Consider the following 17,177-nt stretch of genomic DNA (forward strand, 5'->3'; position numbering starts at 1 on the left):
ATGAATTCAGAACATTCCATTGTATAGATGAGGCATGACTTATTTTACTAATCCCCTATGGTTGGACCTTGTCATTTCTGATTTTTTCTTGTAAGTACTGTTGGTGAAGATTCTTGTAAATCTTTGTTAACATCCCTGGTTATTTCTTTAGGAGACTGACATCTGACAGGAGAATTACTGTATTAAGGGATATAACTGTTTTAAAGAATATTGATAAGTGTTGCCAATTTGCAATGTATGAAAATACTTTCAAGCACTGTGGGTATTATATTTCTTAGTTTTACCATTTTAATAGGTGAAAACTGATATATCCTTGTTCTAATGTGCATTTCTTTGATATCAGTGCAGTTAATGCATTTTTCCTGGCTCTCATGTCTTTTCATGTTTGACTATTTTTTGACCTTTCTTTTTTTTACTAATTTATAAGAGTTTTTAATGTACTAAGAATAGTAATCTTTAGTTCTTCTCTTCTTTTTTGCAAATAATTTGCCCCCAGCTTTTTTTTTTTTGTGGTGTTTTTTGAGGTCCAGAGGTTTTGTATGTATGATTTCTATTGTTGAAAACCCTACCTCTTGCTGAGGACAACTCAGTATTTTTTCCCCTATGCAGTTAATTAAATTTTCCACAACACCGTTTGTAGCCATTTTTGTCTCTGCTGATTTGTAATACTACCTTTATTATATATTAAATTCCTGTGAATATTAGAGTCTATTTTAGGGCATCTTTATTAGGAGCTTTTGTACCCAAAATGGTGTGTGTGTGTCATTTGTTTTAAAATAAGAAAAATCTCCTCTTTCTCCTCTCCGTTAAGTCCCAGGAAGTTCAACATTTAAATCCTTAAAGGGCTTTTTTATTTTAGGAAAGAGATACATGTTGCACATAAGAGATGAGAGTAAAGAGGGTGGTGGGTGATTCCTTAAAGCAGCAGTCCCCAGCCTCTTTGGCACCAGGGACCGGTTTTGTGGAAGACAGTTCTTCCATGGACGGGGGCGGGAGGGTGGTTTGGGGATGATTCAAGTGCATTACATTTATTGTGCACTTTCTTATTATTACATTGTAATATATAATGAAATAATTATGCAACTCACCATAATGCCGAATCAGTGGGATCCCTGAGCTTGTTTTCCTACAACTAGATGGTCCCATCAGGGGGTGATGGGAGACAGTGACACGCGAAGTGTGTGGCTTATGTGCAGTCTACTCCGTGAGATGCAGCTTGTCATTTGCCACTCACTGATGGGGTTTTGATATGAGCCTGCAAGCAACTGATTTATTACGGTCTCTGTGCAGTCAAACCTCTCTGCTAATGATAATCGTATTTGCAGCCGCTGCCCAGCGCTAGCATCACCACCGCCGCTCCACCTCAGATCATCAGGCATTGGATTCTCGTAAGGAGCGCACAACCTAGATCCCTCGCATGCGCAGTTCACAGTAGGTTCCTATGAGGATCTAATGCCGCTGCTGCTCTGACAGGAGGTGGAGCTCGGGTGGTAATGCGAGCGATGGGGAGCGGCTGTAAACACAGGTGAAGCTCCGCTCACTGGCCCGCTGCTCACCTCCTGCTGTGTGGCCCGGTTCCTAACAGGCCACGGACTGATAACTGGTCCGTGGCCCGGGGGTTGGGGACCTCTGCCTTAAAGCAAGGCTGTGAAGGTGGGTCACCCTTGGGTCATCACGCCCTGTACCCGGTTCTAACCACTGCAGGTAATGAAAATGCATGTAGCCAGTTGACCCAGAGCTGCACTGTTAGGGTGGCTTCCAGCCACGTGTGGGAACTTAAATGTATTGAAATTAGATAATTCAGTTTCTTGTTTACAACCAGCTGCATGGTTACCATACTGAACATCACAGATAACAGAACTTTTATTTCCACCATCAAATAAGGTTCTATTGGACACGACCTAGGTCCAGTTAGATTTGGGGAAACTAACTCATGGGTCAGAACAGAACACACATTGATTGGTCACATTCTCTTCCTTGTAGGAAAGTCTACATAGAGAAAAAAATGTATGAACTGTTAGGCTAAATTTTTTCAAATGTGTATGTATAAACACACTCTTTGAGGGAGATGAACGGATAGGCTAATGTCTCAGATTGTCATAAGGTGGCCTGGTGAGCAAGGACTCCCAGCTTCCAGCTTTTCTGCTATTTAAAGATTACCATTATCACACCTTGAGCAGATTTGTTATTGGAGTTCAGACAGTGCAGGGAAGGGCAGGGAAAGCTGTCTTTAGAGTTTGGTTTATCCCCAGCCCGGGCACTGCCTAACCTCTGCTGGTATCGGCGCCCAGGTGAGACTGTACCGGCCCAGCACAGAATGTTTAGGGTTACTATGACCAATTGTCGTAGCCTATAGGGTGCCTGGAACGTTGGAAGAGTTTGTTTTGATCATCCAACCTGGTTACTAATGGGTTAACTTTAAGAACTGACATTAACTCAAGGTGGGGAATCCTGGGCTCCTGAGTTGTCTCATCCATTTGCGGGTGAGTAATAGTCTTAATTCCAGACCGAGTTCTAGAGAAACCTGTTTAAAGAGTGAAATGGGGTTAGAGCTACAGTTGCATGAAAAGTTTTGAGAGCTGAGTTTTATACACTATCAGGTAGACGCGGGTAATCAACTATTCTAACAGTTTATGAAGCGGAAGCATGCGCAGTGTGGTGGCGTAGGGATAACACTTGGCATTCCAGACCCAACTAGTCGTCTAGCCCTGGGATCTGCATCGTCAGGAGCTACAAAAATCAGATTCCGGGACCGGTAGGTAGGGAGGGGGGCTTTCGCAGTCGGGCGCGCTCCGCCCCCTGCTCCGTCCCGCCCCTTGCCCCGGCCCCGGCTTCCTCGTGACCCCCGCGCCCCGCCCCCCGGCCGGGAGCACCCCCGGCTGATTGGCCCTCCGCGGCGTATCCTCCGGCGGGCAGCCAGGCCGGCGTGTCACGTGGCCGAGCGGCGTCCGGGGCGCGGAGCTGCGGGCCGTTGGGCATGGACTCTCAGATCGCCGGGGCCCCGGCGCTGGGGGCGGCGGAGCCGCCGCCGGGTCTGCCGGTGCTGAGCACGCGGGAGGCGCCCCCCCGCTTGGGGGTGAGCGCGGCGCGGGTCCTGGGCGCGGCTACCACCTGCGGCCCGGGGCGGGAAGTTGCGGGGCTCGCGGGGCGGGCTGGGCGGGGGCCGCGGGGAGCCGGGGAAGCGCCTCGGACCCGCCTTCTGCAGCCCCGACGTTTGGGAGCGCGCCCGAGCTGGAAACGGCCGGGCTGTGGGGCGCGGCACCCCGAGGACGTGGGTGGGCGCGCCGGGCCGGGAGGGCTGGCTGTCGGCCGCAGGGCGCCTGTGCGTCCTTGCTAAATGGGAGGTGATGCTGCTGACCCAGAGCTGGAGCCGCTACTGGGGGGCCTGGGCTGGGGCCAGGTGAGGGCAGCGAGGAGAGCGACTTTCCCTGAAGGGTCCGTGTCCCTTGGTGGGGATGCTCAGCTAAGCCTGCGCACCAGATGATGTCTCATGCGCTCTCGCCTTTTCTCTTCACTGAAACCAAAAGGCCGCGTTTGACGCAGGGTTTCCAGAAACGTGTTTTCATTTGCGCGCCAGACAGCTCCTGGCTTTTCAGAGACCGTTATTACAGTCATCTGCCCTTGTTTACAGTCAGCAATCCGTGTTAGAGGGTGAGCTCCTTGAGGATAGGAACCCTCTGTTTACTGCTGTAAACCCGGCGCCTAGCATAGTGCCTGGCACCGTAGACGCACATAATAATTTGATGGAGGAATGGAATGCTTGTCTAAGCATCAAAGATATCATATCTTAACCATAATATGAAAAATGTAGTGATAAGCTTATAAGGAAAATTACTTTGGGGTGCGGGTAGGATAAAACTAATTTTGTCAGAGCAGAGCAGGAAGGTTTGTGCACTTTCTCTCCAAGATGAGACGATGGTGGTCCTGGCAAAGGTGTGGAGATGAGGAAATGCGGGGCAAATGGCTGGGAGCTTGGGTCCCTGAGCTGGGAGAGAGAACTATGCCGCACAGGTTGATGGAGCGTGAGGGGGAGGTGTGGATGCCACGGCGAATTTTGTGCTCCAGCAGTGGAGGCCTGTTGAGTTTTTCATCAGAGGAGTCATTAAGCGTGTAAGGCTGTGCAAGATGGGTGAGTGGGAAGTCAGTTAGGGAGCTCTTGCGGTGGAAGAGATGAGAGGTCCCACTACTGGTCAGCAGGAGTGACCAGGAGTTGTCGCTGACTACAGGAGATGGAATTGACTCATTAAATCCAGGTAGGACTAGATCATGAACTAATTGGGGCAGGTGCCAAACGCAGTTTAGATGTAGGGGCAAAGAAGGTGGATTTCAGTTCAACAGATGTTATATTCCTGCTGTGTTTTCATAAATATTATCTCATTATAAACCTCCTGCAAGGTCAGAACAGTCATCCCCAATTTCCAGAGAAGGAAACCCAGGTGTGGTGGCTGAAGTGATGTGTCCAGGGTACACAGTGAATGAATGGGATTGAAATCAGGTCTTCTCATGCAGGCTGTGAACATTTCTCATCCCACTTAGAAAGAGGTCTTAACAGGTGATAGGATTTCAGGAACTTTTGAGTGATGGGAGCAGAGAAGCATACGGGTGGCTATGGGAGAAGACGATTTCCCTTCAACAACTAAAGCTCTGTTGTCCGCATGTGTCAGTCAGGAGACAGAGAATTTGATAAAGGAGCTGTTAACTAGACAAAAAGTTAAGTAACTGAAAAGGTAAAAACAGGGAGGCAGCCACTGCCGGGAAACAGCGGAACAAAGGGGTGAGTTTGGAATGACTGAAATGTACAAGCTCAGAGGAGAGGCTTTGCAGGGAGCTGAAATTCCAACCTCTGAGGAGGGGGCACTGTCCCGGCTAGTGCTAGAGTCTCCGAGCTTGGAGCAGGGGTCCTGAGGCCCGAGACTGAGACTGCTCAAGACAGGGCTCAAGAGGAGGCTGGCTGTGCACATGCTGGCAAACTGTGCACTGGATTCAGTGGCCACTCTAGGAAGACAGGCGATCCTGCTGGCAGGGGTGATGCTGACAGGAAGAGGAAGCAGCAAGGCCCAGTCGAACAGGGCACAGCAGAAATGTGGGTGGCAGAGTCCCTGCCCCAGCCTCACAAAGGAGGGTATGGAAGGGTGGGTGTGGGGGCTGAAATACTGGCCGTACCCGAGATATCCAAGTCCTGGGTAATTGTTTCTTCTTTCCGCAGGCTGCCTTTGCCCCAGCTGGCCGCTCCGGTCAGGAGAGAGAGACCGAGAAGGCTGCGGATCGACTAGGCAAGTAGGCAGCAGAGCCTGGGGTGGGTGTTGAGAGAGACCAAGGAGGTCTGTATTGTGAAAGCTTGTCATCTCCCAGAGGCCCTTTGCCTCAGTGGCATTTAAACTACCTGAAAACATAAACTGTGCCTGCCTTCTCATGTGAATGAAAAGAGCTGGTAATTAACGGCCTTATTTAAGGCAAAACATATTATTGAAAGTAAATGATCAACCCTACTTCTAAAACTGGAAACAGAACAACAGTTTTTAATAAGTGCTCCGGCGGCTGAGGAACTCTGCACACTTGTTACCGCTGCCCTCTTAGTAAGTCTGCCAGAAATCTCCCAGGTGCACGACTAGGCCCTCTCTGGTCTGCCAGTTATTTTAAGACCTCCTTCCTTTTGTCGATTTCTTAGCCAGCGGAGCACAGAGCATCCCTCATGATAGTCCTGCCCACGGTGAGGGCAGCCATTGTGAAGAGGAAGGCTTTGCTGTGGATGACGAGGATTCCGATGGGGAACCGAACCCCTGGGAGCTGTCAGAAGGGGTGTCCGGCTGTCCCCCCAGGGAACAGGCTGCTGATCTTTTTAACGAGGACTGGGACTTGGAGTTGAAAGAAGATCAAGGGAATCCATATGGTAGGTGTGGGGTTTTTGGGGTCCTAGGCCAGGCTTCTGAGACCCTCCTACACATGAACCCCGAAACAGTTTGGAAGAGGGACCCACATCCATGAGCTTAGCCTGATAGCTCTCATAGGTCTGAAATTTCTGTGACAGCTCCTCTTTCATATGGGGGGGAAAAAGTGCCAGTTTTGCATTTTATTATATAATGTATTGGTCCGTTGTAACATTGAAACAGTGTTACCATCTCCAAATATCTTTGTGTGAATCGAGTGGCTGTAGACAGAAGTGCTCTGTTCACCAGTTGCTTCCTCTGCGCTGCTAGGAACCGGTGTCTGAGAAGCAGGACTGTGGGTGGCGTCAGAATGAAGGTGCTTGGGATTCTCCACCAAAGGAGGACTGTGTGTGTGTGTGTGTGTGTGTGTGTTTGTCTGTCTGTCTGTCTGTCTGTGTCTGTGTGCGTGTACGTGTATGTGTTTAAGCAAAGACAGTGCAAGTGTCTGTCCCGTAGACATTTTTGGCTCTCTCTTTTCACTCTCCCTCCTTCCTTTAATCTGTCTTTTAAAACTGCCTGCAGATGCTGACGACATCCAGGGCTGCCTTTCTCAAGAGGTCAGACCCTGGGTGTGCTGTGCCCCGCAAGGAGACATGATCTATGACCCCAGTTGGCACCATCCACCTCCACTGATACCCCATTATTCCAAGATGGTCTTTGAAACGGGACAGTTTGATGATGCCGAAGACTGAGGGCATAGCTTTTGCCTGGTGAGTGGGTGGGCCCTCCAGGTCAACGTCTCCTTTCTTTGAGGTGAGATGTCATATCTGAGGAAACATTCCCAGTGAATCCCGAGTCGGGCACACAGACTGGTGTTAAATAAGGCCCTCTGTCCCCCAGTTCTGTTGTTGTTGTTGTTTTTAATGAGCTCCTCCTTGGAATGTGTGAGTGTTTATGTCTGTGTCGGGAAGGAATGGTGTTCTTTATAAATAAAAGTAGAAAAAAAACCCAGCCTGCTTTTGCCTACTTTTTTCCCCCCCTTTTTCATTAGAAACTTCTGAGCAAAGCCTCACTCCTTCATTTAAAGCCCCTCACTTACATTTTCAGGATTGATGTTGTCTGAGATGAAACTACTCTGTGAAAGAAAACGATACTTTAGTTTTTGCCTCTGTAGATCTGGCCCTATTGACCAGAGATTGGAACCCAAGAGACACTGGTGACTTTGCGGCTGACTGCTATTCCTGGTGATGGAAAATTGACCATTTACTTAGTTAACAAGGACTTTCTGTAGGCTGGAAAATGAAATGGCAAATTAATTAAACCAGCAGTTGTACAGCCCTCAATTGGCATAAAAGGATTTTACACTCTACTTTCCTTTTAATCCTTACAATTACTTACATGTCACTTAAATTTTTTTTTTAACCTCATTTGGGAGATGAGGAAAATAAGGCTCAAAATGTTTTGACCTCACCCAGATCACACAGCCAGGAAACAGCAGAAATGTGACCTGAACCCTCACATGACTCTGAAGTCTGTTCCCATGGTTGCCCGTGTGTGTGTGTGTGTGTGTGTGTGTGTGTGTGTGTGTGTGTGAGCCTGGACGTGGGACCTGGGGGCCACACCTCGGCAGGTCTGTGACACACCAGACCATGTCACCGTTGCCTCTTGGGCAGGTTGGGCTTTGCTTCTTACCTCCCTGCCTCCGTATTGAAGCTGAATCAAGAAAAAGTTTCAGACCTGAAATCCACAGCAGTTGGATGAACAACTAACCATTTAAGCTATTTTTCAGAGACCCCATAAAATGTGTGAATAAGGCAGCACCTTATGAGGGAGGGCAGTAGCTTTGGCCGTGAGGAGCTCTCATGGCCAAGGTTGTCCTAGGGAGAAAAAAATGGTCCCTTCCGCTGTCCTTGCTGGAGAGACAGTCGTAGACCACATCCCCACACCACTCTTGCTTTACTCCTCCCGGTGCCATGGCTGATTAGACCACGAGTGTGTCGGACGCGAAAAGGGGAACTTGAGAAATTGAGCTAAGAAACACTGAGGGCTTGAGGAGCGTGGCAGGGCTGCCAAATAGAAAGGTGGTGTAATGGACAGGCTACGTGGTGTTATGGACAGGCTGCGTGGGCCCATGTGCAATTATGAGGCAGTTGAAACCGAGTAAAAGAAGTCACGAGGTGGGGAGATTACACCTATGTCAGAGGGAGGGACGGAAGAAAGAGTAAGGAAAGTACACGTGCATGAGTATCTGAGCAAAGAAAATTTACAAGGTGCCGCTGCTGGGATCCATGGAATGGTTGTGAATTTAGACTCTCCTGCTTTTCAAAAGTTACTCTTTGCAGTTCCTCCCGGTTCTTTCCAGCAATATTCTGTTAGAGTTAAAGACATCAGAATGGCTTTCACAGCCAAAAGTTGTGTGTGTCAGGAGAACAAGAAAAGTGGGGAGGGGCTAGTCAATTGTTCTGATTTAGGTATCGTTCTGGTGCCTCTCCTAGGATGGATCAAACAGAGAAGGATGGAGATGGGTAACTCCCCAGGCTGTGAACACTGGTTCACAGCCTGGGGAGTTAAGTGGGGTGAAGTGCAAGTAAGAAAAAGAAAGCAGAGATGTGGAAAAATACTAATGATATAATAAGTGAAAATATAGACTATAAAACCACTCTGATAATATTGGAAACATGAAAAAATGGCATATGTAAGTGATAAGGATTAATATGGACAAATGGAAAGAATTTGATGAGACGGTGGAGGTGTTGGCAGTTTGCTTTTATATTTTTGTTATTTTAATATAGATTTTGCAATGAGGTATTTAAAGACAAGATGTTATCCTAAAACAGAGTTGCCTCCTCTGCCTAGTCTTCCCCATTCTCTCTGACAAATATCCCAACACTTGCCTCCCTTTGCTGCAATCACCGGCTTACGGGTCCACCTCCCTCCTTAGGGTGAGTGCTCCTTGAAGGCGGGACCACATCTTACTCCTCAGCACCCCTGTTTCATTGGAGCCCAGCATGAAAACATTCAGTAAATACTGGCACAAAATCAGTCTTCTTCAGCCATGATGCAGTATTTGCCCAGGCTGTGTTTAGGGTTGACTGACAACATCCCAAGCTGGTGATGAAAGAACAAGGTAGGGACTTCCCTGGAGGTCCAGTGGTTATGACTCCGTGCTTCCATTGCAGGGGGCACAGTTTTGATCCCTGGTTGGGGAACTAAGATCCCACGTGCTGCACGGCATGGCCAAAAAATAAAATAATTACCTCAGAAGGAGCCCATTCGTTGCTGGCTAGTGCTACTTATTGGAAAAGTCTCTCTTGTATGGAGTTGGAGTCTACCCATTTGGTGGTCGTGGTCTGCTCTGTGGTCCTGACACTCTTTCCAATGTAGGAAATGAGCACTCTTATCCTCTCTCTGGCTTTTCCTTTTCTAGGCCGTTGTAAACATGTGTCTGGAATCAGGGGGTGGGGGGAGGGGGAAGGAGGGGGAAGGGGAAGGGAGAGGGGACTGTTTGGGGGATTTTTGAGGTTTTGGCAGGCGTTGCAGCGTTGAGAGAGGTTGAACTTGTTCAGCGAGGGCTTGTGGAATAGAAGAGGGCCAAGGACAGCGCCCTGGGGAGAGTTAGCCATTACAGGGTAAACGGAAGAATCGGATCCCAAGGGCAGGCTGTGGCAGAGGAGGAGGAAAACCAGGTGAGTGTAGGCACCACTCAAGCCAAATCTAAGGAGAAGAGAGTTTTAAGGAAGAGGGAGTGGCCATCTCTTCTAGAGAGAGGCAAAGTAAGATGCAGGCTGGAAAGGTATTTTGGGATGTGGGAATCAGAAAGTGCTCAGAGAATGTATTGACTTGGGGCAGGTGCAGGGATGCGGACAGGGCATTGCAGGCTAACACATTTTGGGGGATGCACCTGAGCCTTTGGTGCTAGTGTTTCTCTTGGCTGGGGGGCAATGGTGACTTCCGGCCAGCTTCTCTCAGAATGCACAAGCCAGGCTGGAAGAGGCAGCCATGGGACAGAAAAGGAGGGACCAGGGAAAGGGACAGAAGTGGGCAGAGGCTGCTGGAGAAATAGAGGCACAAAGGGACTGTTCGGAGGAACAGAAGAGAAACTCTTATTCTGGCGTTTCTTTCAGACAATATCATTTACCAGGAAAGAAACCACAGCCGACCACTTTAAAAATCTTGGGTGATGGAAAAGAGAGGAAAAACGTGTTTACCGTGTGGCTGGATGACATTTCAGATATACCCTCATTTCTCTCCTGCCCTCTCTCCATGCAAGCAGGCTCATTGCCTTAGTGGAGGCATGTGACAGAGTCGAAAACAGCCAAGAAACTTTTTTAGTTTTGGTTTTACAAAAAGGGATTTTTAAATTAAAAAAAAATTTTTTTTTGGTGAGGAGGCAAGGGAGTTTGGGGCCAACAGACTATGAATCTTGTAGACATTTGGGAAGAAAGAATTTTCCCCAGGCCAAAAAAAAAAAAAATTCCTGGGCTATGAGAAGGAAGATGGAGAGAAGAGAGAGAGAGATCTGGAGACGCTAAGAGCAGATGGAATGATGAGCTCTGCTTCTTGGTGTGTCACTGGGGAGTTAGGTCCCCAGAGACTGATAGATGTTGGTTCTTCTAGGCGGTCAGGACCATCTGGCAAAAGGTGCCCAGGCCTTGATCATGCAGAGAACCTGATGGACCCAGAGGGGCCGTGGGACAAGGAGGACCCGTGAAGATGGATATTGGATGACATCATGCACTGCTTAAGGAAGTGAGAACCCCAGAAGGCCCAGATGGAAGCTCGGGGTCGGAAATTGGGATGGTCAGAGAGACAACAGTTTTGCTTCTTGAACCCCCAAAATGCAGGAGATGCAGAGTTAACAGAAGCCTAGATGAGAACGACTTACTGCTGGGGGCAGGGGACCAGGCCATCAGGTAGGTAGAGAATGGCGTATTGAAAGTATCATCATGGGTTGATTCATATCAGAGTGCTGGTAATTTTTTCTTCGTTTTTATTTTCTATCTGGATGAAAAACTTGCCATTTTTGTACTGTGGCAGAACAAACAGAATTGTGCCATTCACAATTTGTATAAGTGGTTTTGTGTATTATTATTTTCTTAAGTTACAAATGCATTGGAAATTTCCTGGGTACTCTTTTTTTTAAAATTTTATTTATTTTTATTTTTGGCTGCGTTGGGTCTTTGTTGCTGCGCACGGGCTTCAGCTGCGGCGAGCGGGGGCTACTCTTCGTTGCGGTGTTCAGGCTTCTCATTGCGGTGGCTTCTCGTTGTGGAGCACAGGCTTTAGGCGCGTGGACTTCAGTAGTTGTGGCACATGGGCTCAGTAGCTGTGGCGCATGGGCTTACTTGCTCCCTGGCATGTGGGACCTTCCCGCACCAGGGCTCGAACCCGTGTCCCCAGCATTGGCAGGCGGATTCTTAACAACTGCGCCACCGGGGAAGTCCCAGTTTTGTGTATTTTTGGTGGCTCTGGCGTGTTTCTGTCTGTTATAGCTTTCTTCCCTTTGGGAAGGTCTGGGGGAATGTACCCTTTCACCCCACCCCTAAATTAGTTTGGTGCTGTTTATAGTGGGGACGGTTTGGTCATCCTGAGACCCCAGGGCGGGGATGGTAGATGGTGCTTCCCCTAGCTTTCTCTCAGATGCCTGGGTGGCTGGGTGGGTTGACTGGGAAGGCTGCAGGGACCATTCTCTTTATATAAAGAAGCAGCTGGCTGGACTCTGCAAGGCTCCAGTGCCCTGAGGAAATCTGAGACTGTCTTCCAGGGAGACGGAAGCACACTCACTGGCTAAGTAAATATCTTGGCGCTGCACTGCCCTTGGTTTTCCGGAGTTTGCATTCTTGGGCCCAGCTTTTCACAGGATGGTTGGAATATGGAGAAAGAGGAAAAAACACAAAAAACACAAAAAACAACTCAATACTCTGGCTGCAGCCCATCTGGATTCTGCGTCCCAGTTCTCCCAGAGCAGATTCCCCACCCAAACAGCAGAACGCTGGATCTGGAGCATTCTGTGTGAGCGTGCACACGTGTGTGTGTGAGTGTGGCAGGCCCAGGAGAAGTTGGAGGGTGTAACAGGAGGGCAAGCAGCACGGCTGGCTCCCACTTTGTTGACTTAGCGAGTCTGGCTGCAAAGCCAAGGCCTTTGGAAAGAACGGCCTCCCAGCTTCCGGCAGTTTCTGTTGTGCTGGTTCCAGGACTGAGCTAGATCCTGCAGGTGCTGATGGGCAGGAGGAGAGTTCAGCTGGGTTCCAGGGCACCAAGGTTTGGAGAGTTCCACCAGGATTTGTGCTTGTTGCGGGCCTGGGGAATAAAACACAGCCACAGGGCTTCCCTGGTGGCACAGTGGATGAGGGTCCGCCTGCCGATGCAGGGGACATGGGTTCGTGCCCCGGTCCGGGAAGATCCCACATGCCGTGGAGCGGCTGGGCCCGTGAGCCATGGCCGCTGAGCCTGCGCGTCCGGAGCCTGTGCTCCGCAATGGGAGAGGCCACAGCAGTGAGAGGCCCGCGTACCGCAAAAAAAAAACCACACCAAAACAAAAAAACAAACAGCCACAGTTTCAGAAGGAGATATTTCTCTCCATCTTACAGGATTCTCTGGTCCTCCCCTTTGAGTCAGAGAGAGAAATTTCCCCAGGAGGCATGCTCCCACTTTCTGACCATTGCAAGGTACAGTTTGGCTTTCCTTTTTTTCTTTTTCTTCCCCCCCACCCCGTTTTCTGGTGAGGTGATTTTGATTTCAAAAGCCATTTCCTCTGACAGCTTCTCATTAGCTGTTGGACAAATGTGGCAGATATAAGTCAGAGCCATGTGTTTGGCAGCTCAAGGCAGGCGCCTGAATTTCTCCTGGCTGCCGCCTGTAGCGTTATTCCATTCGTCCAGCAGGTGGCAGTAAAGACCCATCGCTGCTCTGTCTCCTGCGTGACCCACGGGGAGGGAAGAGTGAGGGGCCCTGGAGGAGATGCTGAGCTTGCTCAGGGTTACCTTTCTGTCAGTGGGCTTCCTACTGGTTGGCAAGCTCACCTGTGAATTCATGGCAGGATTTACTCCTGATTTTATAGATGGGTTTTCTCAGAAAGTTACTGTGAAATTTAGGGTAAGAGTCCTCATTATCCCCCTCTCCCCTCCCCCAGCACCTACCCCAGAGTCTGGCATATAGTAAGTGCTTAATATACGCTTGCTGTGTAGAATTGATCTTTAGTCATCAGTTTATTTCTGAACACCTGCTATATACTACGTACTCAGCATGGACCTGGTTCCTGCTTTCAGGGAGCTCAGAGTCTAGGGGGAAGTTGATGACACATAAACGGACCCTTACGTTAGCACAGGAGAGCTACAAAAGCCCAGGGTATGGTGGGAACCCAGAAGAAGGGACCCCTCAAAGCAGACAGCCTAGAAGCTGAGTCCTGGAGGACTTGGCCAGGAAGTGGGATGGGGGATCGCCCAGGCAGAGGGAGCTGTGTGTGCAAAGGCCCCCGGGTGTGAGAGGTCTTGTGTGTTTGGGGACATGGTGAGGGATGGTCAGGTAAGCAAGAGTCCTTGGAAGCTATGCCAAGGGGATTTCAGGGTTCTTAGCAGGAACGTGTCCTGGGCAGATTTTCACTTTCGGAAGAACTTTCCAGTTCCTGGCGGCGACCGGTGGGAGGAGGCTGAGACTCAAGCCAGGGAGGTCAGTCTGGGGGCTGTAATGTAGTAAGAGAGGATGGGGACCTAAACTAGGGTGACAGCTATGGAGATGGAGGGGAACGAACAGATTGGGACTATTTATAGAAGTGGGGACAGATTGGCTGTAAGGGTAGAGCAAGAGACAGGAAAGAGTCTGGGAGGAGCTTGAGGTCTGTCCTGGCTTGGGCAACCAGGTGGATGAAACAGTCTCTTATGAATGAATGATCTTTAGATTCATAAGACCTTTCACAGCCAGTATTGTAAGAGGAAGGTGCTCCCTGTTCCGGACGTTCAGCTTTGCTCTCAGGGTTTGGAGGACTCCCCAGGGCTGTGTAGCCCTCCACCTTGCACTTCACCTGTGAAGCTCACACGTCCAGGGCACCCTCTGTCTTTCCTGTGCTCGGAGAGCAGATGCTCAGGAGATGAAACCTTCTCGCACATGGTGTGTGGGGTGGACACTCTGACTGCCTCCCTGACACCCGTTGCCCTCCTCTTGATGATCACCCCTTTCTCGTGTCTCTCATGGACCTTGGGGAAAGCTAACCCCACCCCCGGGTGTGGGGGTGGGGCATGGGGGTCAGGTCGAAGTTGACCTGTATATCTCATCTTCTGTATGAGTCCTAGGCCTGCTTAACAAATAACCATGACTCGGTGGCTTAAGACCACAGAAGCTTATCTTCTCGCAGTTCTGGAGTCCAGAAGTTCACAATCAGGTTATCGGCAAGGCTGTGCCCCCTCCAGAGGTTCTAGGGGAGTTTCTGTTCCTTAACCCCGTCAGCTTCCGGTGGCTGCCGGAATCCTTGGCTTGTAGCTGCTCAGCCCAGGCGCTGCCCCGCCTTCACAAGCCTCTCCTATTCTCTTCTGTCTCTTGTAAGGATACTTGTCATAGGATGTAGGGCCTACCTGGGTTATCCAGGATGATCTCATCACAAGATCCTTAACTTAATTGCATCTACAAACACCATTTTTCCAAATAAGGTCACATTCACAGGTCCAGGGATCAGGAGAGAGACATATCTTTTGGGGGGCTGCCATTCAACCCACTACAGCCTCTGTGGTTGGCAAGACAATGAAATTGGGACCATGATGACATCATTGAGCCCCTATGGGCCAACCCCAGCCTGCCTGCTCCAGGACTTGCAGTTATGTCATTCAATAAATCCTCCTTATTGCTTTGACGTGACTTTCCCCCGTCTCCTGCTGCTGAATGCCTCCTGACGGATATATGTGCCCATTGGAGTCCTGCATGCAGGCAGTTGGATGTGGGGAGGGATCACAGCGATTGGAATTCTCCTCTACTGGGCTCTATTGTTGACACTCTGTGTGACCTTGGGCAGACCACAGGCTCCCTGACCATCGGTTTGAATGCATAAATGGGGCCCTTGTCCCTGCGAAAGGCTCTTCAAAATGGAAGCCACTGTGGTTTCTGTTGTTATGGCCTCTGCATTCCAAGAAAGACGTAATAGAACTGGAAAGGGGCCAAACAATGGAGTGATGAAGGGCTTTTTACCATCAGGGCAAGCTCCACAGTGAGAATTCTCCAGCCGGGAAAGATGGAGGCTGAGGAGGGGACAGAACGAAAGTCTTTTGTATGATAAGGCATGTCCACAAGGCGGAACACACTTGTTCCTCAAATCCCAGAGTCCTTAGAAGTCTAGGGGGGTACTCCTGAAACTCTGAGGAGTTGTTTCAGGGCAAATGATAGGAAGCGCTCTTTTCAACGGTGGGACGGTGAACTGGAGGCATGTGGGCAGCGCGGTGTCCTGCGCGCGGCATCGGGGAGACCTGGGTTCCACTCCTGGCCCCAGTGGTGTGATGGGGAGCAATCCTCCTTTCTCCCTGAGTCTCAGAGTGCTCGCTGGTAAATTGAGGGGCAATAAGCCAGGAGTGAACTTCTACAGACTCACCACTGCCCTCCCCAACCCCCAGCGTTGACACCCCTGAGATCAGCTTCCTGCTTGTTACCAGTTTCTATCATGGGCTCACTGCAGAACCCCCGTGCATGCATGAGATCTTCTCTCCTCTCCCTTACTCCGAACCACGTAAGCAATTCTCTCCTACCTTTCCTACATCATCTATTTTGCCCTCCTTACCACTCTCATTTCTCCCATCTGAAAACAACCCTCCCATAATCCCACTTCTCTCTCTAGCTCCTGCCCACTTTCTCAGCCCTACTTTGCAGCAAAACACCTTGCAAGAATTGTCTGTGCTTGTCTCTTTTGCTCAATGAATCTTTACGAAATGAACACACTCATGTAACTACCATCTAGGCTTTCGAAAAAAAAGGAATATTGTCAGTACCTCAGAAGGCCTGTCCTCCTCCCAATCACTTACCCCTCTCTGTACCCCAAAATAACAACTATCCCGATTTATAACACCAGAGATGAGTTTTATCTTTTTTTTTTTTTTTTTTTTTTTGCGGTACGTGGGCCTCTCACTGTTGTGGCCTCTCCCATTGCAGAGCACAGGCTCCGGACGCGCAGGCTCAGCGGCCATGGCTCACGGGCCCAGCTGCTCTGCAGCACGTGGGATCCTCCGGACCGGGGCACGAACCCGTGTCCCCCGCATCGGCAGGCGGACTCCCAACCACTGCGCCACCAGGGAAGCCCGAGTTTTATCTTATTGCAGTAAAATACTTAAATTTATCATCTTAAACATTTCAAAGCATACAATTCAGTGGCATTTAGTACACTCACAGTGTTGTGCAACCATCACCAGGACCTTGTTTCAGAACATTTTCACTCACTTCAAAAGGAAACCCCACACCTATTAGCAGTCAATCCCCACCCCCCCTTCTCCTCAGCCCCTGGCAACCACGAATCTGCTTTATGTCTCTATGGACCTGCCAATTCTGGACATTTCATATAAATGGAATCACATGATATATGGCCTTTTGTGTCTGGTGTCTCTCACTTAGCAAAATGTTTTCAAGGTTCATCCATGTTGTAGCATGTGTCAGTACTTCATTCCTTCTTTACGGCTGAATAACATTCCATTGTATTTCTACAACACATTTCTGTATCCATTCATCAGTTGATGGACATTTGGGTTGTTTCCACCTTTTGGCGGTCATGAATAGTGCTGCTATGAACATTCGTGTACAGATTTTTGTTTGAACACCAATTTTCTGTTTTCAAACTTTAAAATTGGCCACATGATTCATATTCTTTTCTTTTTAATTAATGAATTAATTATTTTAAATTGAAGTATAGTTTACTTACAATGTTTCAGGTGTATAGCAAAGTGACCCAGCTATATGGATGTATTCTTTTTCAGATTCTTTTCCATTATAGGTTATTACAGGATACTGAATATAGTTCCCTGTGCTATACAGTAGGTCCTTGTTGTTCATCTATTTTATACTGTAGTGTGTATCTGTTAATCCCAAACTCCTACTTTGTCCCTTCCCCCCCTTTTCCTCTTTGGTAACCATTTGTTTGTTTTCTATGCCTGTGAGTCTATTTCTGTTTTATAAATAAGTTCATTTGTATCATTTTTTTTAGATTCCACATATAAGTGATATCATATGATATTTGTCTTTCTCTATCTGCCTTACTTCACTTAGCTGCAAATGGCATTATTTCATTCTTTTTTATGGCTGAGTAGTATTCCGTTGTACATGTATACCACATTTTCTTTTTTCTTT

At 48.8% G+C, this 17,177-nt stretch overlaps 1 protein-coding gene across 4 annotated transcripts in view; it reads left to right on the forward strand.

Annotated features, from left to right (window-relative positions):
• The first annotated feature begins 2,920 nt into the window (after positions 1 to 2,920).
• The window catches only part of COPRS (coordinator of PRMT5 and differentiation stimulator), a 35,605-nt gene continuing 21,348 nt past the window's right edge, over positions 2,921 to 17,177 (forward strand). For 2 of the 4 annotated variants that reach the window (XR_003437953.1, XR_003437954.1), the window contains exons 1-5: positions 2,935 to 3,076; positions 5,207 to 5,273; positions 5,669 to 5,890; positions 6,450 to 6,637; positions 10,485 to 10,780. Coding sequence is in view for 2 of the 4 variants with exons in the window: in XM_027130337.1 (XP_026986138.1) it covers positions 2,978 to 3,076; positions 5,207 to 5,273; positions 5,669 to 5,890; positions 6,450 to 6,619 (558 nt within the window). In the remaining 2 variants the exon portion in view is untranslated. Of the gene's footprint in view, positions 3,077 to 5,206; positions 5,274 to 5,668; positions 5,891 to 6,449; positions 6,878 to 10,484; positions 11,033 to 17,177 lie in introns of those variants that run through there. The other 2 variants (XM_027130339.1, XM_027130337.1) reach the window with 2 other exon arrangements.

The sequence above is a fragment of the Aethalodelphis obliquidens genome, unplaced genomic scaffold (genome assembly GCF_003676395.1).
Source record: "Aethalodelphis obliquidens isolate GAN/ISIS:26980383/991018 unplaced genomic scaffold, ASM367639v1 scaffold38, whole genome shotgun sequence".
NCBI lineage: Eukaryota > Metazoa > Chordata > Mammalia > Artiodactyla > Delphinidae > Aethalodelphis > Aethalodelphis obliquidens.